Here is a 15,978-nt window from a genome sequence, read left to right on the forward strand (position 1 = left end):
TCATAATTATTCATTTTATTAAAATGAACCATTAAATACACGTTATTTACAACCATGAAAAATTACAGCATGTAATAATTTGAAAACGTTACAGAAATCAGAATATCAAATAAACAAAATGTGAAACGTTTTTGGTGAAAATACTTTTTCCTCAAAAAAAGCAATGGTCCAGTACAAGAAAGCAAAGCAACCGACAAAAAAGTACATGGGAATAATATTGTCTTTGAAGGGGAGTCAACCATATGCATACTTGTCTGTTAAACTTCTGTCATTCGGAGTCATTTGTCCACTCAACTTCATTAACAGTTTAACAATAAGGCCAGCCTATTGAGAAAAGAAGAGAAGGAGCACATGAATAAGCAATTTCATGTAATATTGCCCAGATTAAACTCTTCAGTTAGAGCTAGAGCTGTACGCTACAAATCATACAATCTGCCCAGGCTACAACACATTGATTCAACTTAATCACAGGTACATCCATTGTAATGACTTGGGTAAGGTCCTATAGTTACCTGTTTGGTGTGGACAATGAAGTTCATCTTGTTTTCCAGACTGTGAATCTGTAAATACTGATCAGCGTGCCCTAGCTGCCACATGAAAGAGCCATACTCCAGACTGATAAGAAGGACCTACAGATACACAGTAGAACATATGCACAAGTATCAGTAAAAGAGGGCATTTACATGAAAACATACAAAATATACAAAGCTTTTAAAATGGATACTTTTGAGGCGTATTTTCTATGCTTAGATATTTACATCCATGCTTACTTTGTGACCAGTAGATAAGAATGTATTTGTATTTATTAGGGATCCCCATTAGCTGCTGCCAAGGCAGCAGCTACTCTTCCTGGGGTCCAAACACATTAAGGCACTTGCATTACATATAAAACAAAAGATAAAACAGTACATCATAACATTATTACACCACTACATACACTACCAGTCAAAAGTTTGGACACACATACTCATTCAAGGGTTTTTCTTTATTTTTTACATTATAGAATAATAGTGAAGACATCAAAACTATGAAATAACGCATATGGAATCATGTAGTAACCAAAAAAAGTGTTAAACAAATCAAAATATATTTTATATTTGAGATTCTTCAAATAGTCACCCTTTGCCTTGATGACAGCTTTGCACACTCTTGGTAGACAATAGTAAAAATAAATAATAACCCTTGAATGAGTAGGTGTGTCCAAACTTTTGACTGGTACTGTATCTACAATACAAAATGTATAATACCACCATACAACAATATTACAATGTACGTGTGCGTATGCGTGCGTATGCGTGCGTCTGTTCCTGTGTGTGTATCTCTTCACAGTCCCCGCTATTCCATAAGGTGTATTTTTATTTGTTTTTTAAATCTGATTCTACTGCTTGCATCAGTTACCTGATGTGGACTAGTTCCATGTAGTCATGGCTCTATGCAGTACTGTGCGCCTCCCATAGTCTGTTCTGGACTTGGGGATTTTGAAGAGACCTCTGGTGGCATGTCTTGTGGGGTATGCATGGGTGTCTGAGCTGTGTGCTAGTAGTTTAAACACAGCTCGGTGCATTCAGCTTAAGTATGTTTCATGCGTCTTAGTATACTACAGTATTCTGTATACTGCATGGTTAAATAAGGTTCTCTCTGTATACATATGGCTCTGGTCCCAACAAACAAATAGCCCCGGGGCACCTTGGTCTCCATGTTCATGAGGTGCAGGCCCTTGGTGTTGACACCCACGAAGACGCGGATGACTTTGTGGTTGCTGGAGCTAGCCTTGGTGAAGACCTGGCCCGTGAAAAAGGCAGCACCATATGTTGGGATGTCCCAGCAGTTCTGCAGGAAGAGCCTCTGGAGGTGGTGCATCTCTTTGCTCACACCCTCACTCATACTGAGGCTCTGTTGGCGGATAAGGTGAAGTAAGGGTAAGAGTTTGACCCCACAGATATAAATGTATATTACGCAAAAACTAAATAATGAAAATAAACCTGACCTTATACTCATGAAGAATCCGGTTTGTCCAATGATGCGCTTTGCTTTTCACCTTGGATATCGGGACAATAGATTTCAGGTTTTCCTCACTGTTGAAAACAAAACATTTACGGTTATGTCAATAGTATATCATATTACCACAGGTTTATGTACTGTACCTTATCTTTGAATATCATACCAAGATTTCACCAGTTTTAAAGAAGAGTATTATGCTAGATTGATTCAATTCAGGGACCGATTTAAGATATTTACTTAAGGAAACCCTGCTTGTGCTTCTTGCTCTCATAGTTTCCGTAGATGATCTGCAGCAGCAAGCTGGCCAGGGTGATCAGCTTGCTGTCTAGGGAGGGGAAGAAGCCCTTGAGGAGGCAGTGTCTGGCCTCGTCAAACAGGATCAGGATGGACAGGGGGTCCTCAATCTGGGGAAGAAGATTCAAGCCAATCATGGATGGATTAATTAATTAATTAATAAATGAACTTGAACAGCAAACCCATGATCAGTTTAAATCAGGTGTATTATTACTGGGCTGGAAGTATGTACACCCTCTGGGTCTCACTTAACCAGAGTTGAGAAACACTGATCTAATCAATATTCAAAATCCAAAATCCTTGCTTTACAGATGCAGCACTGCAAGAAGAATTGCAAGAAGAATTTCCCCAACTGGATAATAAAGTTGATCAAAATCAAATTGGTTACAAACCTTTTTCTCAATGTCGAGGGGCAGACGGACATCTCTACGGAGGAAGAGCTGTGGGTTCTCCCTCTGGGGGTCCAGGACAGTGAGGTCAGTGACGATCTCTGTCCAGATACGCAGGTGCTGCAGGGGCTTGTGGTAGGGCTTCAGCTGCAGGTCTGATGGAAGACAAGACACAGAAACACACAAAGGGTATAATAAGCACAGGTGGCCTGGAAATAAGATACTACAGATACAAGGACATACTACCTAAGCCTAGATATTGGGCGGCCATTTTGGATCAGTGTATGTGTGACTCACTGAGGTTCTCGGAGCAGATCCAGATGGTGAAGTACTGCTGGGTGTCCTTGGAGAGCCGCATGCCCTCCATGATCTGCTGCACTGATGTGTTGTTGCCGTGCTTCAGCTCCACCGAGCGGTACGAGCCGTCCATGCGGTAGATGCGCACCTTCTCGTACTGCGGAACGAACACACCATTTTTGTCAATTTCTAAACGCAATAAAAGTCTTTGACAAGTCTGTTGGAGTAGCATACATGCACACGCGCATGTGCGCACGCACACACACAGACGCACACATACTTCACACTCACTGGTTTGTTATTGGCTTGCTGTAGAAGTTTCACTGTCTCCTCCCATTCGTTCTGCTTGTTCTCTTCACAGATTTGCAGGGGCGATCTCATTTGCTGATCCTCTATGTGCTGATAAAAACAAAAACAAGCAAGCAAAGTTACTTTCTTACTGCTACTTACTACTGGCAACATATTGAAGTCCTAAGCTATGATGTTCCACTGGTACCAGCACAGTATGTGGCCATTATGCAAATAGGATGGAGGATATACTGTATTCAACCAGGCTTCTCCAATTCAGGTCTTGTAGAGCTACTCGGTGTGCAGGCTTTTATTCCAGCACATTTAGTGGTTGAATTGGGAATTCAAACATGTTAGGATTAGGGTTAAGCCATGCTGACTGTCTTCTGCTGTCTCTCCACACTTTCCTCTTGTCCACACCCTGGCTCAACCCTAACCCTAGCTTCATGTCCACACCCCGGCTCAACCCTAACCCTAGCTTTATGTCCACACCCCGGCTCAACCCTAACCCTAGCTTCATGTCCACACCCTGGCTCAACCCTAACCCTAGTCATAACCCCCCCCATCCAACCCTGTCTCAGTCTTACCCGGTCTATCTCAGGATGCTGGAGCAGAAGCTGTACTATCTCTGAGTGGCCCCCTCCTGCAGCAAAGTGCAGCGGGGAGCTCAGATGGCCATTCAGCAGGTTGGGGTTACAGTTTCCCTTCTCCAGCAGTAGCTTGGTCGCCTCCACTTTACCATACCTACATTCAAAACAACACATACATTTTACTCTTATTTGACATTAGCTGTTCGATTAAAAAAAGAGAATATAAACTTTATTGTCCTTAGAGGACTAATTTTCTTTAGGGAATTGGTTTACAATCTTGTTTTAGTGTACAGCTGTGCTAAAACACAACATCCCTCATATGAGACGTACCAGCAGGCGTAGTGGATGGGGGCCCAGTGGTCACTGTCCAGCTGTTTGACTGAGAAGCCACTTTCCAGGAGCTTGGTGAGCAGCTCTGTGTCGCCTTCACAGGCACTGCGGTGGAGGGGGAAGTCATCCACCCACTGGCGCTCCCTAGGGAGGAGACAGAGAATAGGCCCTGTTCAATCACTGACTTCACAATGTAATGAGGCATTTGAAAAGGCCCAAACTCCAGAGAATGCCAGACTGAATTGGGCTAGATTAAGATTGCCTGGTGCAATGGAACCAATGGAATACTCCCAAATGTGCAAATGTCACCCATTTGGCACTAAAGACATGCTCAAACTATTTGAAGGAAAACAAATACTATTTGAACCCTGGTCTGGAGAATGCATGAAGTTGTTTTGAAGTAACATTTTGGGACGCTCACTCACTTGTCCTCTGTCACACTGTTAGAGCCGTGCTGCCACTTTTCTCTCTTAGGGATCTGGATTTTAGAGTAATCTGGAGCACCAAGGCCAAAGTAAGGGTTGATAATAACTTTGTCCACCTAAAAATTGCAAAAATAGAGAGGATACGTAGACACTTTAGTTTATGTTCATATATTTTGATAATGATACAAAGTATTTTTTGTTTAAAATAAAAGTTTGTCAGTGCAGGGCTAAAACAAAAATGTGAACTGTCTTGTAAGTCGTCCCTCGGGAGAGGGTAAGGATTGGAAAAAAATTGTATCTGGGCAAAGGGCTCTCACCCGGTTGGTATACTGCAGGTCTGATCCGTAGAGAGGGTTCTGAATGCACATGTCAACCTTCTCCAGTGACAGCATCTTGCTCTTGATCTCCAAGGCAGTGTAACCCATGTGCAAACCCCCGTCAATGGGTTTGCCTTCGCTGATGTAGGCAGGGTTACTCACGTTGGTCTTGACTCGGTCCACCGGCGCGGGCCGGAACAGAGCTGGAATGGCGTGAGGCATGGTGTGCTGCTCTGCCAGCCACCTGGATAGGGCATGTAAAAGATACAAGTTCAAAGGTCAAGGTTTAGTAGGTGACGTTCTGGTAAGGCTTACCAATGTCTCTATGGTGGGTGAATTATCTACTATGTGTCATTCACTGCACTATAAATCGCTTTAAATATCTTATGTTATTCCCAATCCCAACCCCCCGGACACCACACTCTCACGGGAAGCTGGAAGCAGCACAACAGTCGCAGTGCAGCGTGGTTAAGTGCCTTGCTCAAGGGCACAACAGTAGTGGATAGAAGTAATGATCTGAAACCAGCAGCCCTCCAGTAACCAATCTAGTTCCCCACTTTTTTCATCGTCCAGCCGGGAATTAAACCAACAACCTTCCTGTTACCGGTCCACCTCGCTAACCTCTGGGCTACCTATCGACCCCGAGGTGGCAATAATACAACAGCCATGCAGATGGTACAGTAAGTGAAGCTACCATATACACTTCAGCTCTCTGATACACAGCAAAAACAGTAAGTCACACTGGATCAGGGTGCCTGCTAAATGACTTCAATATGAAATCCTAGACAAAGACTTACTTGTCCAAGGCCAGGAGCATCTTTGAGGTGATGGGGGAGAAGTGAGCACTGGTCTCGCTACACACACGCATGATATCCTGCAGGCAGTAAAAACTGGGGCTCCCAGGGCTGTAGATAGGCTTGCTGTTATCTGTTCAGAAAGACCAATAAGCAGCACACAACAATATAAAACATTGTTAGCTAAACTATATTATTAGGAATTATTGTAATGAATGCTTTAAAAGTACCCCAGACACAAGTGGACTAACACTCTTTCACTTACAGTGGGGTCCGGAGTTATTGTATCCCTCAATAAAGATGAGAAAAAATACAAATATTGTATAGTGTTAAATAATACAAATACTGAGCTATATTGTATGCTAAAAAAATGAAAATATTATATTATTTTATACTAATACAATTGCTAATACAATATCTGTTTAACAAATAATAAATAAATACAAATTATTGGATTTTGATGCGTGCTTGGGGTTATCGTCTTGCTGGAAGATCAACTTGCGGACAAGTTTCAGCCTCCTGAACTTGGTCATATGACATGAAAATAGAGGTCTTTGGCCACGCACACCAGGGTTGGGTTTGGCCTTCGAAAGAACAATGCATATACAGAAAATACCTCATCCTAACTCTTAAATACGGTGGTGGATCTTTGATGTTATGGGGCTATTGTGTCCTTGTTAAGGTCAACGGCATCATGAACTTCCATCATGAACTACCAAGTACCAGGACATTTTAGCCCAAAAATGGTTGCCTCTGCCAGGAGGCTGAAACTTGGCCGCAAGTGGATCTTCCAGCAAGAACAATAACCCCAAGCACACATCAAAATCCACAAAGAAATTGTTAATTGATCACAAAATCAACATTTTGCAATGGCCATCTTATTCTCCGGAATTGAACCCCATTGAAAACCTGTGATTTGAATTGAAGAGGGCAGTCCATAAGCGCAGACTAAGGATATCTAGGATCTGGAAAGATTCTGTATGGAGGAATGGTCTAATATCCCTCCCAATGTGTTCTCCAATCTCATAAAACATTTTAGAAAAAGGCCCAGTGTCATGATCCTCGCAAGGGGAGGGTGCTGGAGTATTGAAAACAGCAGATCCAATCATTTTGACCCCATCTTTGAGATTCTTTTTAAAACAAAATCTATTTATCTGAGCAATTTGTATTAGTATAAAATATAACTGTTCCTCTTTTTTTTGCATACAATATAGCTCAGTATTTGCATTATTCATTTTATAGTCTCTTTTTGCTTATCTTTATCAAGGGATCCAATATCTCCGGACCCTACTGTATTTAATTATTGAGCATTTATACCATTTCTAATAATTTATAACACATTTATGTTATGTGCTGACAAGTTAGTGTCAAGTCCTACCTTTGACATTGATTGGCACAATAACGAGGGAGACCTCTTTCCCTTCATTGTCAACATCGAGAGGGAATTTGTTCATGTGCACCACACGCTTTCCTGTGATGAGCAACAGGATCAGCGCTTTGACACAGTTTGTTATTTGAAATGTCTTTCTACTCTTCATAAATATTTTACATTAACAAAGGATTCACATCCAAATCTGGAAAGCCACCATAATTACAGAAAAGCAACAAATATGTATTCATTTACCAATAAAACCCTGGTTGTTAGATATGGGTTTTGTTGTTTTGTCTACATAATCTAAAATGGATCTGGCTGTGTCCCCATTGGCTTGGATTTTGGTCGCCAGTAAGATTTTCTTCTGTTTCTTCTCTTTTCCTTCCAAAGGAAGTTCTATCAACAGGATCTAAAGGAGGGGTAACAGGGTTACACATGATGTCACTGGTGAACATAAACTGAACTAGAAATACATCTATGAAATCAAACCATAAGCTAAATAATTGTAATTTGCCATTAACAATATTTGGGTTAAAGTAAAATGATACTGAAGCAGATTTGGGGTGGCTGATATGGTAATATGGCACAAGCCAGAACTATGCACTTCCAGGGAGCTGTCCAAAACGGAGCGTCCTTACACTCAATTTATTAATAAAGGCGTTGCCACTTTGCAGTAACCATAGTCTGCTACTCGCAGTATTACTTAAACATGTATACGAAATGTGTATCCCACTTGTGAAACCAATGTAACAAATTCAGGGGGTAGCCCAGACTGGGACTCAAACACAGCACCCTGCGACTGTCAGTCCAACCCCTTGCGGTTATGCAAAGATATCCTAACCTCTGGATGAGGTCGCTAGGTGTTGCACGGTCGCTACTGTATCATATGACATATATCGTAGTCTTACCTCATAGGCTTTAGCCCGATATTCCTTAGAGCTCAGACTGACTTTATTCTTTGGACGAATGACAGCAACAAACACATCTTCAAAGTTGTCGTGGTTGCCCATGGCGTTGACTTGCCTTCAATCCCTTTCAAGCATCCTACACAAGGACCGAGTTATGAGGAAGGTGAGGAGCACCATGCCTGAAATGTTACAAATAATAAATCAGAATCTAATTGGGAGCCAGCAAAACGTGAATATTCTATTCATAATCTATGTCTTTTAACTATTTAAAAGAAGGCTAGGCTATTACACATTATATGGTTCTCATCACGGATCAATCTTGAAAAGATAAGACTTTTAAATTGTTAACTTGTAATAAATTACTTAATAATCTCTACGATCACATAGGCTGTTACGTTAATGCATTAAAATGAAATAGCATAATGATAGTAAAACTATTTGGGCGAAAATCTTTTCAAAAGGCAAATTTGATCGCGTTCAAAAGTCTAAAGTTATTATGTCACAACAAAAGTCACGCCCCGGAAACCAAGCATACGGTTGCCTTCCTGTAGAAGACTATTGATATCATCACATACATTATAAAATACAACATGAAAAGTACTATGGGGCACGAATTTTCAGTAAAGCTACATTGTGTCCTTTGAAGTAGATGTGAAACTTTACGTCAGATAACTTAACGAAAGGCTTAGGTATCGCACTGTTACATTTTGAGAAACGCTTTCAAACATACCTGAAATTATGATCTATCACAAACTTTAAAAAGTATACATTATCGGTGTTTTCATTTTCCTGGGTGTAATAAGGCATAGACACGCAGTATCAATAAGCTAGGCAAACTTCTAGGCAGATATTTGTGAGTTTCCTAAAAGCATAACATCGGTTGCCGACCACAGCAAGCGAAATGGACAAGAGTCACATTACGCCTAGACGGACTCGTTTTGACAACAGGGAACTCTGCTGGTCGGGTGGACTTAGTGCGCATATTTTTTCTTCTGAAAATGTAGACAGATGGAAATCAATTATACAGAAATCAAATCGGATGGGAAAGTAATTTGCTTTGGTATAAAATAAGGCCAAGTGACTTTTGACTCATAACTTTAGTTCTGAATTCATTTGTATTGCATTCAGGCAATCCTGGTATAAATTGTGAGTATGGGCATGTTTCAAAATATTTGTATATTAAATAGTCAATTCCAGGTACACTTTTGCTAGTTTCAGGTTATGTATGGCAGGGGTTCCCAACCTTTTCCCCCCCACAAGGCCCTCTTTTCACATTTGAAAATTTGATTTTGTTTAATTTGAGGGACCTAGGACGATTTGTGTTTTGAAGCTAATGTCCTGCAACCTAGTTTAACAAGACTCATGACATATTTTAGGTAGGCTATTTAATGATAATAATAATAATAATAATAGATAAGGAATATGAAGTCTAGACCCGATTTCCCCAAATGTAATTCTGCTAACAAGTGTTTTATTATGTCATGTCATGTCAGGCTTTTTTTGTTATACTCGATTTGAGTGGGATGAGTCACTGACATGATCTTCCTGTTTGGTTGTGCGCTCCCTCGGGCTCGTGTGGTGGAGGAGATCTTTGTGTGCTATACTCAGCCTTGTCTCAGGGTCTCGAGGTGGTCCTCTGTAGCTCAATTGGTAGAGCATGGTGCTTGTAACGGCAGGGTAGTGGGTTTGATCCCTGGGACCACCTATACGTAAAAATTTATGCGCACATGACTGTAAGTCGCTTTGGATAAAAGCGTCTGCTAAATGGCATATTATTATTATTAGTAGTACGTTGGTGGTCTGTTGATATCCCTCTAGTGGTGTAGGGGCTGTGCTTTGGCAAAGTGGGTGGGGTTATATTCTGCCTTGTTGGCCCTGTCCGGGGGTATCGTCGGACAGGGCCACAGTGTCCCCCGACCCAGTCTCAGCCTCCAGTAGCTATGCTGCAATAGTCTATGTGCCGGGGGGCTAGGGTCAGTCTGTCCTACCTGGTGAAATTCTCCTGCTGTTATCTGGTGTCCTGTGTATGCTCCCTCTAATTCTCCCATCTCTCTCTCTCTCTCTCTCTCTCTCTCTCTTTCTCTCTCTCTCTCTCCCCCCTCCCGGAGGACATGAGCCCTAGGACCATGTCTCAGGACTACCTGGCCCGATGACTCCTGGCTGTCCCCGTCCTCAGTCCACCTAGTCGTGCTGCTGATCCAGTTTCTGCTGTTTTGTCTGTGGCTATGGAACGCTGACCTGTTATGCTACCTTGTCCCGGACCTGCTGCTTTCGACCCTCTCTCTCCCTCTCTGATGCACCTGCTGTCTCAACCTCTGAATGCTTGGCTATGAAAAGCCAACTGACATTTACTCCTGAGGTGCTGACCTGTTGCACCCTCTACAACCACTGTGATTATTATTTGACCCTGCTGGTCATCTATGAACGTTTGAACATCTTGAAGAATGATCTGGCCTTAATGGCCATGTACTCTTATAATATCCACCCGGCACAGCCTGAAAAGGACTGGCCACCCCTCAGAGCCTGGTCCTCTCTAGGTTTCTTTGTAGGTTCCTGCCTTTCTAGGGAGTTTTTCCTAGGCACCGTGCCTCTACATCTGCATTGCTTGCCGTTTGGGGTTTTAGGCTGGGTTTCTGTATAAGCACTTTGTGACATCTGCTGATGTTTAATAATGCGTCAGGTCAATATAACTAATAGGGGCAGTGCTCTATAATTCAGAGAGAGCGAGAGAAAGAGAGACTAGTGTTTCAGTCAAAGGATTATTGTACATACTGTAATATGGGTCATCATTGACTTGTTTATTGAAGACAGTGTAAAAAACATTAACAGACAGTCAGAGAACGTATTGGCAGGTAGCCTAATATAAGGCAGCTGTTCAAACTAGGAACTATTGCCACAACAACAGAATTTAGTTGACCCAAATAAATGACATGCACAGAGTAAAATACATTTGATTGCTTTTACTGTGAATTTGGTTTCCCATCTATTCATAATATATGATTTCCTTGCTTTACTTGGTCCACTTGAATGAGTCTGGTTGCTGAGAAAGTGGGAACAAACCTCTTCTCCACAGTTTTAACCACCAAACTCCACTTCTCACCCACCCAAACTCCCTTCAAATCGCTGGCCCTGTCGAGAATCAACCCCTAGCCCCTACCCCTTGGCACTTGTTTTGATCAGAATAAGTTGGACAGGTCTAAACAATATTTGGCAAAAAATTCCACCAAGGGCAAGGTGGAGCTACAGCCATATTGCTTGTACCTATCTAGTTCTAAAAATGAGTCAGAGCAGGGGTGGCCATCCTTCCTCCTGGATAGCTACTGGGTCTGCAGGCTTTTATTCCATCCCTGCTCTAACATACCTGGTTTAGCTAATTAGGCCCATGATAAGCAGCTGATTAGTAGAATTGGATGGATTAGAGCAGGGCAGGAACACCCAGGACATACTACACACCCAGTAGCACTCCAGGACTGGGAGTAAGGGTAGTTTATGGACAGGGCCGCCACCTCTCCCCTTCCCCAAGCTTTAGGGAGGACTCCTCTCCTCCTCCTCTTTGCACTGACTCAAAACCTCCTGCATCTTGGCTTGGATGTCCTCCACGCGCTTGGCCCACTTCTCCCGCACCTCCTCCTCGTCGTCCTCTGTCACCGCTGTGTAGGCCATGAGGGCGATCAGGCCGATGTGGAACAGGTGTCCCAGGTGGGAGCACCGGTGCTCCATGACCCTGCGGTCTCCGTCGCAGTGCTCCAGGTACACCTTCAGCAGGGGCCTTCCGAACACCGACCCGGTGCCCATGACGCCCCGGTAGTACACGTCCAGGCTCAGGTCGCTCTTGTCCCTCTCATAGACCCACTCGAAGTCGGCCATGTGGCGCCGCGCTCCCTCTGGGTCCTTCCTCACCAGTGTCACCATGGAGTTGAAGGCGGCGTACTGGTGCTTGATGTACTCCTCGTACTTACCGAATGTCTCATTGACCTCGTCCACACGGATCTGCCGCAGGCACTGGCGGTTCTTCGCAGAGATGCTCTCCAGCTTGCCGTGCACCAACTGGAAGTCCTTGTCCAGGGCGTGCGCCTCCTCGCCCGCCAGGCCAATGCGCACCACCCCCACCAGGGAGGAGACGATGCCGAAGAGGGGGTTGATGGACGAGGCGAAGGAGGAGACCTTCTCCACGCAGCCCAGCACCTTGACCGCTGTCTTTCTGATCTGCCCTGCGTCAGCCATCGCTGTGAGCATCTGACTTTGACAAACTGCGAGAGAGAGAGAGAGGGAGAGAACGAGAGATATAGACACAGACAGAGAGATAAAAAGATAGAGAAAGAAGAAGAGAAAGGAGAGAGAGAGCAGACACTCTCAGGCTGTTGTGAGGGTAGTCAATGAACTGAACTGTTTCTGTTTTTCTTGTAGATGGGGGGATCACCAATGTTTCAGAAGAATTCCAATGTTATTACTTTTAATGCTGCAGGCAAAATCGGGCATCTTAGTTCTCAAGTTACATTCCACACATGCATTATGTCACTGTGAGTCTTTTAGCTTCAGGTATCAAGTTACAGTCGTAATACTATTGAGTGACACCTCATGAAAAAATCAGGAAGACCAGTGGGTGTGTCTCCAGGGTACATTAAATACATAATTGACCTCCTTTTACATGGCAAGTTTTTCTAAAGGTTAACAAAATGATGAAGGTACATGCCAATCTACATCAATTCAGAGATCAGATCCATTTGCCATTAGTAAATCACATTCATTTTGGTCTAACCAAGTTCATTTCCTGTATCTCCAACCAGAAACATGTATCATGAACCACTGATTTCCCTTTTGACATAAATATATCCTAACAGAGTTCCTTTTCAGATAAACCCCCAACAGATAATACAAAGCCATTGATTATTTTTACCTGAGGTCAAGCTATTGTTATTCTTCTCTTCACACAAGCTGTCAGTATTTCCAAGCCACCATTTTCCACGAGTCCCCCAGTCTGAAAAGCCCAGCCTACTTTCTGCCATATAAGGACAGAGGAACGAGGAAATGTGACTCTTGTTTGGGCTGTGCTGATTGGATGGAGGGGAAAATGCAGCTGGCTGCTTTGTGGCTGTAACCCAAACAGAGGGCAGGCAGGGTGTCTATTGTTTCAGGCATATAAAATCAATTCCACACTTTCAGTAGCAATAATTGTTGTAGGGAATGTAGGGATAAGGGTAGGGGGAATGCATCAGAGTAGAATAGATCTATGTTTATCAATTTGCATGGCAATTCTTTATTTTCTGCTTTCACAGTACTCAACCAACACACCACACCACAACTCTCTCTCTCTCTCTCTCTCTCTCTCTCTCTCTCTCTCTCTCTCTCTCTCTCTCTCTCTCTCTCTCTCTCTCTCTCTCTCTCTCTCTCTCTCTCTCTCTCTCTCTCTCTCTCTCTCTCTCTCTCTCTCTCTCTCTCTCTCACACACACACACCAGTGGTGTAAAGTACTTAAGTAAAAATACTTTAAAGTACTAGTTAAGTCGTTTTTTTGGATATCTGTACTTTACTTTATTATTTATATTTTTGACAACTTTTACTACTACTCCACTACATTCCTAAATAAAATAATGCGCTTCTTATTCCATACATTTTACCTGACACCCAAAGGTACTCGTTACATTTTAAATGCTTAACAGGACAGGAAAATGGTCAAATTCACACACTCATCAAGAGAACATCCCTGGTCATACCTACTGCCTCTGATCTGGCAGACTCACTAAACACAAATGCTTAGTTTGTAAATTATGTCTGAGCGTTGGAGTGTGCCGCGGGTATCCGTAAATAAATAAATAAATGAAAATTGTGTCGTCTGGTTTGCTTAATATAAGGAATGTGAAACTATTTATACTTTTGATAGTTAAGATATATTTAAAACCAAATACTCTTAGACATTTACTGAAGTAGTATTTTACTGGGTGACTTTCACTTTTACTTAAGTCATTTTCTATTAAGGTATCTTTACTTTGACTCAAGTATGACAATTGAGTACTTTTTCCACCACTGACACACACACACACACACACACACACACACACACACACACACACACACACACACACACACACACACACACACACACACACAGAGAGAGAGAGAAGCCCCCCTGGATGAGTTTTGGGGGGTTATGTGCCTTACTCAAGGGTAAAATGGCAGTGTCCTGTCCTATATTAGGATTAGAGAGAAGATACAGTGAGGGAAAAAAGTATTTGATCCCCTGCTGATTTTGTACGTTTGCCCACTGACAAAGAAATGATCAGTCTATACTTTTAATGGTAGGTTTATTTGAACAGTGAGAGACAGAATAACAACAAAAAAATCCAGAAAAACGCATGCCAAAAATGTTATAAATTGATTTGCATTTTAATGAGGGAAGTAAGTATTTGACCCCCTCTCAATCAGAAAGATTTCTGGCTCCCAGGTGTCTTTTATACAGGTAACGAGCTGAGATTAGGAGCACACTCTTAAAGGGAGTGCTCCTAATCTCAGTTTGTTACCTGTATAAAAGACACCTGTCCACAGAAGCAATCAATCAATCAGATTCCAAACTCTCCACCATGGCCAAGACCAAAGAGCTCTCCAAGGATGTCAGGGACAAGATTGTAGACCTACAAAAGACTGGAATGGGCTACAAGACCATCGCTAAGCAGCTTGGTGAGAAGGTGACAACAGTTGGTGCGATTATTCGCAAATGGAAGAAACACAAAATAACTGTCAATCTCCCTCGGCCTGGGGCTCCATGCAAGATCTCACCTCATGGAGTTGCAATGATCATGAGAACGGTGAGGAATCAGCCCAGAACTACACGGGAAGATCTTGTCAATGATCTCAAGGCAGCTGGGACCATAGTCACCAAGAAAACAATTGGTAACACACTACGCCGTGAAGGACTGAAATCCTGCAGCGCCCGCAAGGTCCCCCTGCTCAAGAAAGCACATATACAGGGCCGTCTGAAGTTTGCCAATGAACATCTGAATGATTCAGAGGAGAACTGGGTAAAAGTGTTGTGGTCAGATGAGACCAAAATCGAGCTTTTTGGCATCAACTCAACTCGCCGTGTTTGGAGGAGGAGGAATGCTGCCTATGACCCCAAGAACACCATCCCCACCATTAAACATGGAGGTGGAAACATTATGCTTTGGGGATGTTTTTCTGCTAAGGGGACAGGACAACTTCACTGCATCAAAGGGACGATGCACGGGGCCATGTACCGTCAAATCTTGGGTGAGAACCTCCTTCCCTCAGCTAGGGCATTGAAAATGGGTCGTGGATGGGTATTCCAGCATGACAATGACCCAAAACACACGGCCAAGGCAACAAAGGAGTGGCTCAAGAAGAAGCACATTAAGGTCCTGGAGTGGCCTAGCCAGTCTCCAGACCTTAATCCCATAGAAAATCTGTGGAGGGAGCTGAAGGTTCGAGTTGCCATACGTCAGCCTCGAAACCTTAATGACTTGGAGGAGTGGGACAACATCCCTCCTGAGATGTGTGCAAACCTGGTGGCCAACTACAAGAAATGTCTGACCTCTGTGATTGCCAACAAGGGTTTTGCCACCAAGTACTAAGTCATGTTTTGCAGAGGGGTCAAATACTTATTTCCCTCATTAAAATGAAATCAATTTATAAAATTTTTGACATGTGTTTTTCTGGATTTTTTTGTTGTTATTCTGTCTCTCACTGTTCAAATAAACCTACCATTAAAATTATAGACTGATCATGTCTTTGTCAGTGGGCAAACGTACAAAATCAGCAGGGGATCAAATACTTTCTTCCCTCACTGTAGGTCCTAAAACAAGCAGCCCTATGAGATCACAGGTTAGAAATACATTGTAAGCCTTTATTACTCACTTTACATGACATTGATCTTATACCTGTGTAACTCTTATTACACTAGTAACAACATCGTATTGATATGTTATATTGTACTTCAGTAATTTAATTAGAATTGTACAG

General features: G+C 42.7%; 2 protein-coding genes across 5 annotated transcripts; both read right to left on the reverse strand.

Annotated features, from left to right (window-relative positions):
- On the reverse strand, positions 1-9,623 carry LOC121585970 (krev interaction trapped protein 1). Of its 4 annotated transcripts, none has more exons than XM_045226044.1 (17): positions 8,736-9,623; positions 8,006-8,184; positions 7,350-7,506; positions 7,104-7,196; positions 5,729-5,858; positions 4,932-5,175; positions 4,615-4,730; positions 4,190-4,333; positions 3,857-4,013; positions 3,273-3,380; positions 2,982-3,138; positions 2,688-2,839; positions 2,239-2,405; positions 1,988-2,075; positions 1,687-1,893; positions 513-629; positions 1-324 (listed from the first exon to the last, which is right to left on the reverse strand). In XM_045226044.1, the coding sequence occupies exons 2-17, from the start codon at positions 8,105-8,107 to the stop codon at positions 235-237; spliced, it is 2,229 nt and encodes a 742-aa protein (XP_045081979.1). In that variant the 5' UTR covers positions 8,108-8,184; positions 8,736-9,623; the 3' UTR covers positions 1-234. The 4 variants fall into 4 exon arrangements, with proteins under 4 accessions (XP_045081979.1, XP_045081981.1, XP_045081980.1 ...); XM_045226046.1 differs by lacking the exon at positions 8,736-9,623 and adding an exon at positions 8,369-8,717; XM_045226045.1 differs by lacking the exon at positions 8,736-9,623 and having other exon boundaries at positions 8,006-8,352.
- A 1,159-nt stretch (positions 9,624-10,782) lies between these two features.
- On the reverse strand, positions 10,783-13,262 carry LOC121585443 (protein rapunzel-like). The gene is made up of 2 exons (XM_045226619.1): positions 12,903-13,262; positions 10,783-12,255 (listed from the first exon to the last, which is right to left on the reverse strand). Exons 1-2 carry the CDS (start codon positions 13,009-13,011, stop codon positions 11,531-11,533), a joined length of 834 nt encoding a protein of 277 aa, XP_045082554.1. The 5' UTR covers positions 13,012-13,262; the 3' UTR covers positions 10,783-11,530.
- Between the last annotated feature and the right edge of the window lie 2,716 nt (positions 13,263-15,978).

Source organism: Coregonus clupeaformis, chromosome 17, assembly GCF_020615455.1.
Source record: "Coregonus clupeaformis isolate EN_2021a chromosome 17, ASM2061545v1, whole genome shotgun sequence".
Classification (NCBI taxonomy): Eukaryota; Metazoa; Chordata; class Actinopteri; order Salmoniformes; family Salmonidae; genus Coregonus; species Coregonus clupeaformis.

What these genes read in the sequence shown, in the direction of transcription:
- LOC121585970 (XM_045226044.1), bottom strand. Translation starts at nt 8,107, where the DNA reads ATGGGCAACCACGACAACTTTGAAGATGTGTTTGTTGCTGTCATTCGT. An exon ending in GGATTCTTCATGAGTATAAG is followed by an intron (nt 1,894 to 1,987) that starts GTCAGGTTTATT and finishes ATCCGCCAACAG; the next exon opens with AGCCTCAGTATGAGTGAGGG. An exon ending in TCATGAACATGGAGACCAAG is followed by an intron (nt 630 to 1,686) that starts GTGCCCCGGGGC and finishes GTGTATCTGTAG; the next exon opens with GTCCTTCTTATCAGTCTGGA.
- LOC121585443 (XM_045226619.1), bottom strand. Translation starts at nt 13,011, where the DNA reads ATGGCAGAAAGTAGGCTGGGCTTTTCAGACTGGGGGACTCGTGGAAAA. An exon ending in TAACAATAGCTTGACCTCAG is followed by an intron (nt 12,256 to 12,902) that starts GTAAAAATAATC and finishes TCTCTCTCGCAG; the next exon opens with TTTGTCAAAGTCAGATGCTC.